The 17,290-nt window shown below is 34.2% G+C and overlaps 3 protein-coding genes across 3 annotated transcripts; all 3 read left to right on the top strand.

The window, feature by feature from the left end:
* The first annotated feature begins 6,427 nt into the window (after positions 1 to 6,427).
* LOC131932327 (uncharacterized) lies at positions 6,428 to 6,907 on the top strand. Its single transcript, XM_059289220.1, has one exon. It carries the CDS (start codon positions 6,428 to 6,430, stop codon positions 6,905 to 6,907), a length of 480 nt encoding a protein of 159 aa, XP_059145203.1.
* Positions 6,908 to 13,448: 6,541 nt separating this feature from the next.
* Positions 13,449 to 13,829, top strand: LOC131932326 (uncharacterized). Its single transcript, XM_059289219.1, has one exon. It carries the CDS (start codon positions 13,449 to 13,451, stop codon positions 13,827 to 13,829), a length of 381 nt encoding a protein of 126 aa, XP_059145202.1.
* Positions 13,830 to 16,679: 2,850 nt separating this feature from the next.
* Positions 16,680 to 17,123, top strand: LOC131932325 (uncharacterized). The gene has a single exon (XM_059289218.1). The coding sequence runs from the start codon at positions 16,680 to 16,682 to the stop codon at positions 17,121 to 17,123; it is 444 nt and encodes a 147-aa protein (XP_059145201.1).
* The last annotated feature ends 167 nt before the right edge of the window (positions 17,124 to 17,290 follow it).

Here is a 17,290-nt window from a genome sequence, read left to right as displayed (position 1 = left end):
GTTGCCATCGCAACCATATTTTCAAAAGAGTCCCTGATGCATGGAAATATTTTCCTTTAAGTACCCTAACTTAGATATACACAAATGAATCAATAAAAGCTTTTAATTAAGAAGTTTTTTTTTTTCTAGAGCCTACCCCTTAAGTGTACACAAGTAGCAGTTACAAACTAACACTCAGTTCAATGTTAAGTTAACACAAGTAGCAGATACAAACTTACACTCAGGTCAATTTATACAAAAAGGTAATGTAATGGAAAATACTATCAGCTGACAATTTATTAGATGCCAGATGTATAATTTTTAAAATCGTGAATGTTATCAAGTAAAAATGCACCAGAGAAAGGGTTGAAAGTATGGATTTTCACAATAATTTAATATATTGATATAATATATATATATATATATATATATATATATACTATATATATATATATATATATATATATATATATATATATATCCATCAAGCTTAAATATAATTAATCCTTCATTTCGTGCATTTAAAATACAATTGTATAGTGAAAAAAATAAAAAATTTCAATAATTGCTTCCCACGTTCATTTTGACTACGGTTGAGGGAGATAACAAAATTAAATTCTAAAAGTAGTCAAAAATATAAACACTGAAAACATCACAAATCTGTAAGCATTCTTTGGTAATTATTGAAATATTAATAAATAGTTAATTTATCTTGTAATATGGAAATATCGAAATTTTAATTTTGCATATACTGATGTTTTATTCTCAGATTTTATCGCAAAACGAAAACTTTTGCAAGATTACATATATTTTTATTTATTTTAAACAATTTTTATCGTTAAATAATCAGTATTAGCAGCATGAATTGCTTTACATATATACTAGCCGTCCCGGCCAGGCCCTGCACTGGCATATCTGAAAAACGTATCTGTCAAGGACCATTACTTGTGTGTTTAGTAATCAGCATTTACCCGGCATTGCCCACCCTAACCAGAACCAACCAAAACACACCAAAAAACGCAAACATAATACTAACACAAAACAAACACAAACGAAAACACAAAAACAAACGCAAAGACAAACCCAACCACAAACACAAAGAAAACACTAACGCAAACGAAAAAGCAAATGAAAACAAATCCAAACGCAAACACAAACCCAACCACAACCAAACAAAACCAAAACACAATTAAAAAAACAACGCAAAAATAACACAAATACAAATACAAACACAAACGAAAACACAAAAACAAACGCAAACACAAACACAAACACAACCACAAACACAAAGAAAACACAAACGCAAAGAAAAAAGCAAACGAAAACACAAACGCAAAGAAAAAAAGCAAACCAAAACAAACCCAAACCCAAATCCAAATACAGCCACAAACGCAAACCCAAACTCAAACACAAAGTAAACTCAAACGCAAAGATAAACTCAAAGTGTCCACAGTCTAGCCCGGGGCGCCAAATCGCACCATGACTACGTGCGGCGTAACCGCCTGATTCAACTTAGTAAACGACTATAGTACCCAACTTCTTCATTGTCTTTTGAACTCACTTACGCGAACGTAGGTACCATAGCGAACACGGGAAGGCCCGGGGCGCCAAATAGCACACTGTCGGGGTCCCGGAGGACGCCCGGATTTGATTAACTTAAAGACTATAGCAATCTTTCTTATCCATAGTCTATCGCACTGTTTTAAAACGAAATTATGCAGCATAGACAGGGGCGGAACTACAGTGCCGCCAGACCCCGCAATGCGGGGGGGCCCACGCCGTTTAGGGGGCCCACAGCCGCCTATAATCATTTTTTATAGTTAAAATTAATTTTCTTGCATTTTTTACCTAATGGTTGTTTTGAAAAAAATGAATACTGTAGCTGCGGTTGGAGTAACTTTATTCTATAGACACCATCCCACGCTCATTTATATTCTTTTTCCTACAATCAAACACACGCTGTTGTCGGCAAAATTATTTTGAAAACACATCAATTGCGCGCAGTGTTTTTTTCTCCGTGGGGGGGGGGGGGCACTTGAAATTTTCGGGGGGGGGGGGGGGCGGTAGACTTTCTTCGGGGGGGGGGCGGACACTACTAAAAGTATATATTTTCTATATAAAATATATATATTTCATTTCGTTAGGGGGGGGGGGCGGTAAAAAAATTTCGGGGGGGGGGGGGCTCAGCCCCCCCGAAAAGATACCTGGAAGAAACTCTGATTGCGCGAGAGGCCGCTAGATATTAATACGGCTTTTTGCGACCATCCCAAATTTGGTACTGATGGATAAAAGCACATCGGTGCTTTGTTGTCCCTTTTAAGATCCATTCTCAGACCTCCCCTCCCGCTCTTAGCCTTACAAGAAGCGAATAGATAGCGCCTCAACAACTAAGCTGGCACGTATATATATATATATATATATATATATATATATATATATATATATATACATATATGGGGGGCCCAAAAAATTTTTTTGCGGGGTGGCCCATTTTTTCTAGTTCCGCCACTGAGCATAGAGCTCACATAATAGCCCAGGGCGCCAAATCGAACCGTGCAGGGGTGCCGGCGGATGCGCCTGTTTCAATTTAGTGAATAAAATTATAATACTCCAAGCTTATCCGTAAATGGAAAGAAATAAACATATAGGATTTGTAGGACCTGGCTTATTAAGGCTTATTAAATGTTATTGACTTAAAAAAATAATTAGTAAACAGTGTATAGCATAAATACAAGGCAGTATTAAAAATACCAACGACTTTGCACCTAATCAATCCCCGCTAATTATGTAATAATTTTTTTTCCTAATACCAAAACAAAGTAATAAAAAGTAAATTCTTTCGTCCCTCGATTTAATGGTTTTTTAAAGGGAAGTAACTGTGTTTTCCAAATCAAGGGACGTTTTGAGAATTAAAGCACAAAATGCAAAAACATTTCAGACACAATTTTAGAAATTTTATAAACGTTGATACACTTTTTAAAAATTTTATGTAATGTTTATAATTGAAAATTATTATTCTAAGAATATAAAATGAAAATTGTTTTTAATGACTTTCAGTAGTAATTTTTTAACTCATAAATTTTGACCATGAGCAGTTTAATAATCTAACACTTTAATCCATCGAAGTGTAGTTTTTTTTATTATATTCCTTTGTAATCCTCGAATACAAACATTTTACAAACATTTTACAAACAATCATACAGAATTGAACTTTATATATTAGATTCTTTTAATTGCGAAAATAAAAATAAAGCTGGATTGATCTACCATGAACTGTTTCGAATAATGTTATATAACACTACGAGAGATGATAACTCGGAATATACACATGCTTATTTAACAATTTTTAAATTCTCAAATTTTTAAAAAATTGAATAGAAAAAAAGAGAGTTAAGCACCAACTGAACAGCACACAATGTGTATATAATAGTGCGGAAATTAGTACTTTATAAAGAAAAGCTTAATTAATTTTCTAAGAGTTAAATGAACTGCTAATTAAGTAACATTTTATGTCACATTACATTGTCTTCGAGTTTTGACCTACGTGAAAAGTTTAAAATAACTCGGTCCGGGAGAAGTTATCGAAATTTTGTCCGCAATTTCCAGACCACGACGGACGATACAAAGAGAAATCAAGTTAAAAATAAATTCATTTGCGTTTTTAGAGAAATCGGAATTAGCGTAAAGTACTAATTCCGGTCACTAGAAATTACTCAAACTATGACAGAAAACAGAGAATTTGATATTTTTCTAATACGTGAAATTTCGTCTTTCTATCAGAAAAAGTACTCAAATTACAGACTTTTAAAAAACCAAAAGTAAAATAAGTTCCACTTCTGGTTACCACTTCTGTTGAAAACAAAAAAACTTATTTGAAATAATATGGTACTAGCTGCATACCCATGCTTCGCTAAGGTGAATATTTTTTAATTTAGGGCCTACCAACCTTGGAATATAACAAAAACCAAACACAAACACAACGTAACACGCAAACGCAAACATATAAAAACACAACACAAACAAATGCAAACGCAAATACTAACACACAAAAATCACAAACAAAAATAAACGAAAGCGCAAATGCAAACAAAAGAAAACACAAATGAAAACAAGCGCACACGCAAACTCAAACAAAAACGCAAACGAAAAAAAAAACACCTACGCAAACCCAAACGCAACAAGCAAACGCTAACAAAAATACAAACGCATAAGAAAGCACAGACGCAAACACAAACGCAAACTAAAACTCAAACGTAAACGCAAACACTTGATCAAATTATGCTTTCCTTGACTCCGCGCCCAGAAAGAGGCTTTCCCACATTCTCTAATTTAACCAGATTTCGTCAACCTAGCTGTAACAGTGCTCAAGTTATCGTGTTATTCACAGACACTCACACACACACATACACATACAGACAAAATTGCAAAACCTCAATATTTGTGACATCTAGATTTCGATTTTTGCACTATTACAATACTTTCTCTATAGTTCGTATACGAAAAAGTCAAAAACTAGGGACCTAACAGGACATTTCGTAGCTTTCAGTATATACCAAGCGAATATCTTTTTGAAGATTGACTTGAGCCAAAGAAAGTATTATGAAATAAGCTAATTCGACATTTGAAAAGTTAGAAGGCGTATTTAACGCCACAGACTAGCATTTAGATCTGATCCGTATTGAAACCTGCACGTTATACAAAGATCAATAATGTATATAATAACACACAATCGTGCTAAAAATCTTGTAATTAGTGGCATTTTTTTTATGTTTTGTCTTCATTACGGAGTGGTCTAGCGGTAGAGAGCTGGACTGCTAACCAGTAAGTCTCGAGATCGAATCCGGGTTCAAGTCAGTATATACTCAGGGTCCACCCAACTCAGATGGGTACCTAACTCATGTTAGGGAAAGTAAAGGCGGCTGGGCATAGTGCTAACGACACTATCTCTTCATATGCCGAGGTCACAGGAACAAGTGAACTCTACTTTTTCTATACTTCATATATACGAGAAAGTAAAAAGCGTTACTAATTATTTTTTTTAAACTCTAAAATAATTTTTTATTATAAACATTAAATTTTCAGATTCAATAACTATTCCTTTGAGATAAAAAACTTCCTGAAAATAAAAAGATGTATACGAGTTTAAGATGAACTTATTATTACATTTTTAAAACATGTAGTTCTGGTATTAATATATGTGAACAAATACAGGACTCCAAAATGTAGATTCTGCTTTACGACGTTTTAAAAAATTTAAAATTGTTTGCAACGGTTACACGATACATTACAAGATTAAAGCTTTGTATATTTCCGTATTTCAAAAGAATGTCATGTTTTGTAAATATAAAGAAATTTGGAAAATAACTAGACAGTGGAAATAACCTGTCGCAACGAAAGATCGTAAAACCTTATAATTTTGCATCAGTAAACAAATAATTTCAAACCGTTGAGTTTTAATGATAGTTCTGCATCTACTGTTAGCAACTTAAATCAATAATTTTGTTCTAGAAAAATATCAAAGACGGTCTTTTTATTTTTTATTATCTAGACTGAATCATCTTAGCTTTGTTCTCATCAACGTTTTAGGACAGCGCACCCCACAATTACATTAATTGATACTCTCGTACTTATTAGGTTTTTACAATAATATTAGTACCTTTAACCATTTTGAAACCAAAATTATTTTCAATCCTGTTTTATCAATTAACCAATTGCTTTTAAAATCATGTCATTAATCTATTAGTAGTTGGCATTATTATCTATTAAAAAATATACAATCTAAAATGTTGTATCCTATTAAATGCATTTTTATGCGTTTCTTTTTTGTTTTAATCTTAGCTGTTCAATTATACGAGAGGTAAAAAAACAAAAGCTTTTGAAACCTAAAACCCTACAGAAAATAATTTCAGTGGATGTAGATTTGTATATGCTATTTTGCTTAGAAATGGAAAGAAAAGTATTAATTCCAGTGTATGTAATGGACTGTATTAAATATATCAACATTTTTATTTGTGAGTCAATAGGAATTCCCGGTATAATCGGTAATATCCTCAACATACTTGTGTTCTATAAACAAGGCTACGAGGAGAGTGTGAACGTCACGCTAACAGCTTTAGCCATTAGCGACATTGGATCACTTTTTACATTTCTAACTGTGAATATCATACAATTGTTGAGATTCGCTAATTTACCTTTTGTAGAAATCGACATGGAGGTTCTACTTGGTTATAGTCCTCATGCATATTTTATAAGAGTGTGTGCGTGTATAACAGCATTCGCAGCTTTTGAAAGATGTATGTGTGTTTTAGTCCCGTTAAAAGTAAAACAAATTATAACTCCCAAGGTAGCGCTGTGGTTCAACATTGGTATTTTCATTATTTTGTTACCTATACTCATCCCAACCTATTTCGTGTTTTACCTGGGTTGGATGACCTATCCTACAACAAACATGACGTTACTTGGTGCCCATGCACGGGTCAACCCCTCTGACGTCAACGCCGTGTCGTTCTACGTCACCGACCTGATGCTACCATCAGTAACCTTCACCACCATCATCGCCTGCACCACCATCACTGGGATACAACTACACCAGATTGGAAAAACGAGGAAATCGATGACGTCAGACAAGAACATCTCCAACAAGGAGAAAAAAGTCGCCGTGATGCTGGTGGTTGTGTCTGCCATCTTCATCGCCTGTCTGGCGCCGACCATCGTCAAACTAACCGGCGTAGCGTTTGTGACAGAGCTGTCGGTGTTTGGGGATTATTTTGACGTTGCCATGGTGATTAACGAGATCTCGTGCTTGAGCGAGACGTTGAGCTCCAGCGTTAATCTCCTGGTGTACTACAAGATGAGCAGTAAATACAGGAGAACAGTCAAATCCATCTCCAATGTGAAGAATAAAACACCAAATGTTAAGTACAACTGATTAAAATGGTTTAGAAGTGTCAAAATACAAACAGTACAATACAGGAAAGTTTATGTTTTCGATAACCCTTGTGTTTTAATAGTAAAACAAATTAGGTAAATGACATATCTTCATCTACTTCGTTCTTAATTTTAGTGTTGGAGGAGATTCCCTCCACCAAAATTATGTATACTTGTCAACTGGTTATACGCCGTTGAGGCCGTTGACTTCAATTTCAGCCTGCTTTTCTTTTTGGATTTGCTTACATACCCTTTGTCCAACAAGAACAAGGCAGCAGATGTTTGATTTTGGAGTTGTCTCTCCTAGAAGAGTGGCTTTCCCCAGCTAACGAGCCTCATCTGCCCAAGTAAAAGACATTTGAAACCTGCTATATCTGTGCTAAATGTTACATGTGACCAGGCTTGATTTGGTGAAAATTACAGTTAATATCTCAGCATTGCATACTTTTGAAAATTTGGTGTTATGCTGCAAATGTATAGTGGATTACATAAATGCAATTGGATATTCCAATATGAAATGGCAGTGTCGTGAATTTTCTTTTACTAGCTAGGGATTTTGATCAAAACCTACTCAGCTAGGCAAGCCGGTTTCCAAAAGCTTTATAAAGAATGATTATGATAGCTATCTCCCCCACACACTATTTTAAGAAAAAAAATCTTGTAATTTTCTTAGAAATTCCATTATTGAATGACATAACTCCGTTTTTAATTAGTTTGAAGTATCATCCAGATTTTGAACGGTATTGACGAATTTAGAAAGGAACGGAATGAGATGCTGCTGAGTTGGTTTAAGTCTAGGTTGGCTGGGAGCAAAGCTTGGTGAGGTGGTATCGTAATTCTGGCGTATCAAAACTTGTGGTTCTACTGTATCGAAGTTTGTTGTTGATAGTCGAGTATGTTGCGTAGTTGTTTGTTTCTTGGAGTTAAGATTATGTTATGTTGAGTGTAATCAGTCGAGTAATCGAGATTTAAAAGTATCGAGATGTTGAGTTGATCGTAGAGTTTGTGGAGGTTATCGTAAGCTCGATAGTATCGTGACGGAACATCCTATCTAAGATTGCTCCAAGGCAGGCGTCGTCTAGATTAAAAAATCAAGAATAGTTATTAGCCGCTTGTACAGTGCAGTCACCAAAGTACAACTACTACAAGTACCTGGTTACTCTTCTCTAATTCGAGGGATTTGTGGGCGTATTCCCACAGCGATAGCTGTTCACAGTTGCAACTACTGCTTGAGTAGTTGAGGAATTGTGACCGCCCTCGACCCCTTCAGTCAGTCTAAAAAGACTGACAATCGTATATGGCTAAGATAAGATCCGTGCACACCCGTAACAGATACTTAACTCTTAGTAAAAACAAATACCGAGAAGTGTCTGCTGGAGCAAGGGGAAAAAAAATAAATAACAGTGTAAGCACTTTGCTTGCATCTAGGTCCAACACAGTGTTAAGTTCCTTTCAGCAACAGGAAATGCTTTATTTTAACTGGGGTGATAAATAAAAAGTTAAGTCGACAATCCTTGCAGAAAAAAGTGAAAATGCCCAGCCCATCCAATCACTAGAACAGGTTATACATGTTCTGAGTACAATCAGTGACAGCCATTTTCAATACATTAAGTTAGCAGAGGATGCTGATAATGTTTTGTATCTTTACATAAACAGATAACTCACATGGCACATTGGCGTTGTAAAGTCGTGAATGGATGTTACCTGACCAAAGAACAACAGAAAAATACAAAGATTGGAGGTTATTATATATAATACTCGACTACCCGTCATCCTTTGGATAACTGTGGGTTTCCGGGGTCATCCATAAAAAACATCACGTCTGTCACTTATCGTCTCAAAAAACCAGACTCCACATTCAAAAAGACGTCACAACTCAGACGTTTTTGTCTTTTAAAAACATTGATTCCGGCTGAGCATAGGTCTGACCACACGTTCTCTTCATATGCTTACGTCACAGGCGGACTATACACCTACCCAACTCTACTTTACCTGCCCAGTGTCACGCCAAGCCTCAGACATGTTTAATTGTTTAAAAAATGATTTCGGCCGAGCATGGCTCTAACCACACTATCCACGTCATATGCTGACGACAAAGAAACAGGTGAATTCTACTTCACCTGCCCTGTATCCTGCTAAGTTCCGATAGGCAACTTTATCATTCACATCTAAAAACAAAATTTGAAAAAAAAAATTGACGTGATGTGTCTAGAACCCGTGTCACCCGCACAAACACCTTAGCTATCTAGGCTCTTCACGTCAATGATGTTTTTGTGCTGTATATTAATAGTTTGAGTCTGCTTAAGAAACTTGATTTACGCGAATAGGCCCTAGATCTAGTATTATTACAAATTAAATGTTATTTTAAATTAGTCTATTCCATAGCTAAACAAACACAGATTTATATAAAATGATGAAGGTCTGAAATAGTTTAGTAAAGAAACTCATTGTTATCTAGAGATAGAGTTATCTAGATTCTACGACTGGTTTGGTTAAGTCGAGTTTTCTTGTAGTTTTAGATCTCGAACCTACATAGATAAATCACTTGTATTCTTGAATTAGATTATTCTTGAAGCTAAAAAGCAAAGATTTATATCAAATATTTAAGGACTAAAATAGTTTAATAAAGAAATTCAATAATTTATTGTGATTTTATAATGTTTTTATTTTTAACTAATTAATTTTGGTCTGACCAAGATTCTAGATCTATAACTTCCTTCGACAGCTGATCTTTAGATTCTAGATCTAGAGAAGTTTATTGTATACTTTAACTTAAATGAAAAGGACTGTTAAAAATTTATATTAGTGTTGGAACGTAATAAAAATAGCAAACGGACGTATCGTTAAAGCTATAGCCGACAGAAAATTAGCTATATAATGCGTTATACTTTTGAATGGGCAACAAAATCTTGTATGGAAGCCGCTCTTTTTGTTATAAAAAGTAAATAAATCATGTGAAGTCATTATAAAGTCATTGTTCTGAAATTATTTTTTAATTAGCGTGGTTAATCTACCAATGAATATATCAATAAATTAATTAACGTCTTTAAATTAATTTGTGATTTCAGTCTGTTTAAAAACAAAAATTGTTCTCTACAGAAAAGCAAAAAAAAAAAAAAAAAAAAAAAAAAAAAAAATTATTCAAACATGTAAACAAACTTGAGTTTTATTAGTATATAGATAGATAGATGTATAGAGGTTATTTAATTTTCTATTGTTTTTTTAGGCGTTTTTTTTTCTATATTGCATTACATGTCATCAAATCATCAAAATAATTGTTTACAAATATTTTTGGTTTAAAAAAGATTATTGTGAAAACAATGTATAATTTATCAGAAGCATGGGTCGTGGTTGATAAGTTTCACTTTGTCATGTATTGCTGTAAAGTGTATTAGTTTGTGTGAATATGCTATAATATGTTTATTTATGTTTTGGTCGACATTTATGGATGGAATTTATTTTTTATATGTTTATGTTACTGTGCTGCAATGTTACGTAATATTTTGTGGTCTAATCACATGTTGATTCTAGATGAGTCAAAGAATTTTTTATTTATTTTTAAAGTGAGCAAAGACAAAAATGTTAAAAAATAAACAAAATAATGGGAGAATGAAGTAAAAAGAAGATTTACTTTCATCTCAAACTGCCTATGATTGTCATTGAATCTTTGCACAAAGAAAATATGTAGACGACCAAAATAAGGTTTAAGAGATGAATGAAAATATATAGGCCTTTCTCAAAAACTGGTAGAAACACTAGTTCATTGAAAATAAATTCATGGAAGCATTTCTAAGCTAGGACTGCCTAATACATATTTGGAATTGCTATTTGAAAATTTTTATATTAATCCAACTTAGTTTATGAATAATTTTCTTTCGATAGTTTTGTATTATGTATTATAAATATGTTGTGAATGTTTAATCGTTTAATTTAATTTTTATCTAAAATACACGCCACTACTAATTTAGAAAAATATTTATGAAATGTTTGTTTAAAGTGGGCTTGGTCACGTTGTAGAGCGCACGATGCTATGTCGTAAGTCCTAAGTTCAGATCCCGACTTCAGTCTTTATGACGCCCATAGTTCAACAAGCGCCAATGGACACCTAGCCTAATTTGGTCAAAGCATAAAACTAATCACAAGATATATATCAGTAATAGCACACAGAGCAAAGCATAAAAGTACATAACTATAAGATGTAGGCCTACATATTTATGTACCAGCGTATCTTCTTTTTTTTACTTTTATTTTCTAACACCAATTTAGTAATTACCCAATCTAAAAGAGCTAACAAAAAAAAAACATTTTTCTTTAAAAAAAATATATCGGCACATTTAATCTGATAACAGTGGTATGCAACTGTTTTTTTTTTGGGTCATGGAAAATTAAGGATACACGGAACTCTAGATCAGTATTGCAGCAAACATTTTCCCACGGTCGTTTTTGTGTCTGGCCATGGGTCGCCACAATGTCAACTATTGGCTTCACAGATGATGATGGGGCAACAGTGAACTAAGCCGTCGGAAGCGGCAAAGTTGCATCCCCTAATAATTATTTTAATCTAGTTTTAATGCCATTTTACTGTCTTCATTTTAATTACTATAAATACACATGATTATTATTTGTTGTTTTTGTGCTTTTAAAAATAATAATGAAATTTAAATCTAGAAATATTTTTAGGAATTTCTTGCTCTAAAATATGCAAAAATCATTGAATCAGTCTCCGGGTAAATTAGTGTTCCTTAGCAACCAAATGTTTCTCCTGGCAACCTTATGTTAACATTGATAGCACACCACTTTGTGCTGTATCGGTTTTGAATGATTACGCCACCGACATTACAGCTAACGTCACAGAATGCACTAAAATTCGAAGTTTAACAAAAGTAAATAGTTTTATACGTTATAGTTTAAACTCATGAAAACAATGTACTTTTTTTAGTTTAACGACAAAAGCTATATGTTTTAACTGACAAATATTTCCATTTTAAACAATACTTTCAAAACGTTTAAACTGTGCAATACAATGATAGCAAGTTTATGGCATATAACAGGCGCTTTTAGTAACAGAACTGAAATAAGTTTTAAAAACGAGTTTTAAGAACGGTTAGCTGATCTCAGTACAGCTTGTTTTTTTCTCACAGGCAAAATTAGACGTAGTTAAAAAACAACAACATTAAAGTGCTAGAATCTAGGTAATTTCTTTTTTTTTAAATTTAAGTATGTCGTCTGTAAAATTACAAGCTACTGTAAATAATGACTATCTCGTCTGGTTGAAATTACAAGCCTCTGTAGATAGTTGCGAATGAAGAGAAATCTCATACTATAATTTTCGTTAAATGTTGTCATTTCAGTATAGACTTCGACAAGGATGATTCAATGTAGAAAACATTAAAAATGAAAAGATCATGGATTTAAAAAATAGAACGGTTAACACAAATCACTATTTGTAATTGTTTTAAAAACCTTTTTCTTTGCAAGTAAATAAAAATTTAATTTATAAATGCCGTAATTTCCTCGAATTAATTTCCTGTAAGGGTACAATTTTAAACATGAATCTCGTGGTCTAGAATAAACAACAAACAAAATAAAATATTTTATTTTCTTGTATTGATTACACCAAAACGGTTATTTTAATACACAGTAGTGGGTTTGAGCATCCATGTTTATTTTGTTTTAAATGTTAACTGTAACAATTCTAAATAATTTATTTAGTCGAAACAACGATGTCTGAGCTCTAAGAATTTATGGCTGCATTCATATTTTCAATTTTAACACACATTCAAAACTCAGTCTAAATGTGTTCGTACTAAAGACCAGAGACATTGTTTAATACATGAGACTTTTAAAAGTTGTGGGACGTTTTACAAAATGAATAAGGATAAGGATAATGCTTCTGATGGCATTTGTGCAGCGTTAAATTAACAGATAGAATAGATCTATCAGTACCAAATTGTGGAAATACTATGGGAAGAAAAAATTTAATCTCGCCCACTATAATGGATTATGTAAAATATTTAAACATTTTAATATGCCAGTCTATGGGAATTCCCGGTATAATCGGGAATATCCTCAACATACTTGTGTTCTATAAACAAGGCTATGAGGAGAGTGTGAACGTCACGCTAACAGCTTTAGCCATCAGCGACATTGGAGCTTTACTCGCCTATGTTGTTGTTAGCGGTATAAAACTTTTGAACCTTGCGCGTCTACCGTTCACAGAAACTGATTTAGTGGTTCTACTGGGTAATAACCCACATGCATATTTTATAAGAGTGTGTGGGTGTATAACAGCATTCGCATCTTTTGAAAGATGTATGTGTGTTTTAGTCCCTTTAAAAGTCAAACAAATTATAACGTGTAAAGTCGCGTTAGTGTTTAATGTTGGGATCTACATCGTGATGTTACCTGTTATGTTTCCAACTTATTTCGTTTTTTACCTTACCTGGGTTACCGACCCCTCCACGAACTTGACCGTTCTTACTTCAGCAGCACGGGTCAACCCATCTGACGTCAGCACCGTATCGTTCATAGTCACGGACATGATGATACCATCAGTTACCTTCGCCACCATCATCGCCTGCACCACCATCACCGGTATACAACTCAAACACGTTGGAGCGCTAAGGAAATCCATCTCCACACGAAACAACATCTCCACCAAAGAAAAGAAGCTGGTCATCATGCTGGTCATCGTGTCCGTCATCTTCATCGCCTGTCTGATGCCGACTGCAGCGACGCGCACGGCTGTTGGAATCATGCCAGAGCTGTCTGTCAATGGGAACTATTTCGACGTGGGTTTGTTGCTGTATGAGTTGTCGTATCTGACGGAAACCCTGACGTCCAGCGTCAACCTGCTGGTGTACTACAGCATGAGCAGTAGATACAAGTACACCATCAGATCCATGTTTAAGTTAAAGCTTTAAAAGCGACTGTGATGTGAGACATAGAATAGCATCCTTCGTTAACATAAACAATAGACACGCCATTTAGGTAAACAAAACAAATAAGCCGTTCAGTTGTTAGGCGTAACTTTGTAAGTGTAACATTTGAACCGGATTATGTCTTTAGGATAATCACTGTACCGTTTGTTGTGTGTTGAAATTAAAACTGTGATTTTGTTTCAAGAATAAAATTATGTTTAAAGGTTTACCTCTTTGAACTGTGTTGTTATTACAGTTCAATCACATATGTACGAGTGAACCTAGACTATTAAAAAATTAACGTAGTATTATACTTAAGAAATTTAAAATATGAATTATTAGTGGCGTAAAAAAGCAAATAAAGAGGAGTCTATGTGGCAGGTGAAATAGATTTCACCTGATTTAGTTGACCTGGGCATATTATGCAGAGATAATGCGGTCAGTACTATGCCTACTCGCCTTTACTTTCCTTAACGTGAGTCAGTTGGATTTAGGGACGCTCTACTTACACGAACCTGGATTCGAACTCGATACATTAAAATAAAATTATTTTTTACAACGAAATATTTATTAACATCGGTCATCTAAAATCTTATTTATGAAAGACAGTGTATAAATATGTAATGCAAATGAGATTGAATGGTTAGTAACTGAAAATATAAAAATAAAATAAATCAAAACTCCTTTACATAAGACGAGTAAAAATGGTCGTTGTATCCCGGGCGTTTGGCTTGACTAAATGTCATCAGTACCCGGTTTATAGGCTGGGGTTATGCTGGCCATTAAATGGACAAAAGTGTCCATTCCCTAGCAGTCACTAGCACGAGATGCCCACGAGTCTGTTTCACTGTCAGATGACTTATGACTATGTCATTATGGGGCGTCTATATGTCATTATGGGGCGTCTATACCAGTCAGACGAATATTTTCACTATGTCATTATGGGGCTTCACTGTTAAATATTTTACAGTAGCCTAACCTGTCCCTAACGCCAGTCTCCGGATAGATTACTAGTAATGTGTTCATCTGATATTGTTTATATCTCTTACACAATCAGTCTGCATCTTTCTCAGTGAAGAACCAAAAGCTCTACATGTAACAGGTTCGTTCAATAAACACAAGCAAACAGTAAAATATTTTTGAAAAAAAAACATATTTCCGATGATCAAAAACAATCTGCCAAAACTTCATCGAAGACTTCTAAAAGACCAAGTACATGAATATATGGGTTAGATTCACTTTATGATAGACAAAGAAAACGAATTTATGGGTTAGATTCATATCATGAAAGGCAAAGTAAATTAATTTATGGGTTAGATTTACATCATGAAAGACAAAGTAAAGAAATTTATTATTTAGATTTACATCTTGAAGACAAAGGAAATGAATTTATGGGTTAGATTCACGTGATAAAAGATAAAGTAAATAAATAAACAAAAACGGCAAACAAAAAACGTAAGTGCGATTAAACGAGTCTATATTATAATCCATGTACTCTATGGAATTTATGTAAATTTAAAATTAAATTGTAAAATACTTACAGGTTAAAACTATCTGTTGTTTGGCCCAAGAATTCAATTATAATATCTTACTAACAATCTACGAAAAAAAAAATAATTGCGTTACAGTGGAAAGTTCAATAATTAAAATGACTAGTAAGGGTAGGTGACGTAGGCCTACATTTTTCGCTTAGTCACCTTCTTAATTAGACGTCTGAGCGGGAAATCGATGGACGAAGGCACGTGCTAATTAAAGCTGGGCTTTTATTTAAAACAAAAACAAAAATAATGAAACACTGTCGTAGTTTCTTTCTTCTTTGCCTGTAGAGCATGCAATTATCCTAGCTAAGATTTATTAATTAAAACTTTTTCCTTTTTCGTTTTTATCGCGTTTTTTTCGGGTTTCTCTTAATCTTCTTTTTTTTCAATATATATTTAGTTTAACCACTTAAAGACTATTTGCGATAAGTAAATTTTTTGTTCAACTACGATGTTTAATTATCTTTTTTAAAATGTCTTTGAGGGTAATTAGAGCTTTGTCATTCCACCTGACTGAAATATTTTTTAAAGTAATAAACAACTAGGGTAGGAATCTCTTTATGATAAGGATTTGAATCCAACTAATTGGGTTTGTTGGTATTTCCATATGTTAAAAACAAATATTCCATTTATATAAATATTTAACAGCATAACATTTCATAAGTATACCCTATTTCTAGATAAGTAAGATTTAATTGTATTCGCTGTTTTTAAAATAGAGAAGCAGAAGTTAGATAACAAAATAACGCCTCCAGTTAAATAAGCTTTTTTTGCCTTGCTTTAAGATCAGCTTACACAAATGGCAATGGAGAGCCGTCCAAAGTTTTTAATCCACCCGTATGTAATGGAACACATAAAGTATATCAACATTGCTATTTGTGAATCAATGGGAATTCCCGGTATAATCGGGAATATCCTCAACATACTTGTGTTCTATAAACAAGGCTACGAGGAGAGTGTGAACGTCACGCTAACAGCTTTAGCCATCAGCGACATCGGAGCTTTGCTGGCTTATGCTGTTGTTAGTTGCTTAAAGCTACTACGACTCGCCCGTTTACCTTTCGTAGAAATCGACTTGGTTGTACTACTTGGTTTAAACCCCCACACATATTTCATAAGGGTGTGTGGGTGTATAACAGCATTCGCAGCTTTTGAAAGATGTATGTGTGTTTTAGTCCCTTTAAAAGTCAAACAAATTATAACGTGTAAAGTCGCTTTAATGTTTAATGTTGGGATCTACATCGTAATGCTACCTGTTTTGTTTCCAACGTATTTCGTGTTTTACCTGAGCTGGATAACTGACCCCACAACGAACATGACAGTGCTGGGTTCGTATGCGCGTATCAACCCATACGACGTCAGTCATGTATCGTTTATAGTCACAGACTTGTTAATACCATCAGTAACCTTCACCACCATCATCGCCTGCACCACCATCACTGGAATACAACTACAACAAATTGGAAAAACGAGGAAATCCATGACGTCAGACAAGAACATCTCCAACAAAGAGAAAAAAGTCGCCGTGATGCTGGTGGTTGTGTCCGTCATCTTCATCGCCTGTCTGGCGCCGACGTCGGCGACCTTGTCGACGGTTGGGTTCGTACCCGGGATGTCGGTGTACGGGGAGTATTTTGACGTGGCGCTCTTGTTGTACGAGATGTCGTTTTTAACTGAAACGTTGAGCTCTAGCGTCAACGTGCTGGTGTATTACAGGATGAGCAGTAAATACAAGTCTACACTCAAATCTATGTTTTAATGTGTATTATATTATACTACCAGCAGCAAGTACAAGACTACATTCAAAGCATGTTTTAGTATATGTACTATACTACCAGCAACAAGTCTACATTTAAATCATGTGTTAGACTGTTAGTGTAACTATATCTTGTGCAGCATATTACCAATTTAAATTCAAATCAATGT

Source organism: Physella acuta, unplaced genomic scaffold (assembly GCF_028476545.2).
Source record: "Physella acuta isolate Inbredline_101_S28 unplaced genomic scaffold, ASM2847654v3 ptg002137l, whole genome shotgun sequence".
Taxonomy (NCBI): domain Eukaryota; kingdom Metazoa; phylum Mollusca; class Gastropoda; family Physidae; genus Physella; species Physella acuta.
The sequence above is the reverse complement of the archived record's forward strand: the minus strand, read 5'-3'. Positions and strand labels throughout refer to the sequence as shown.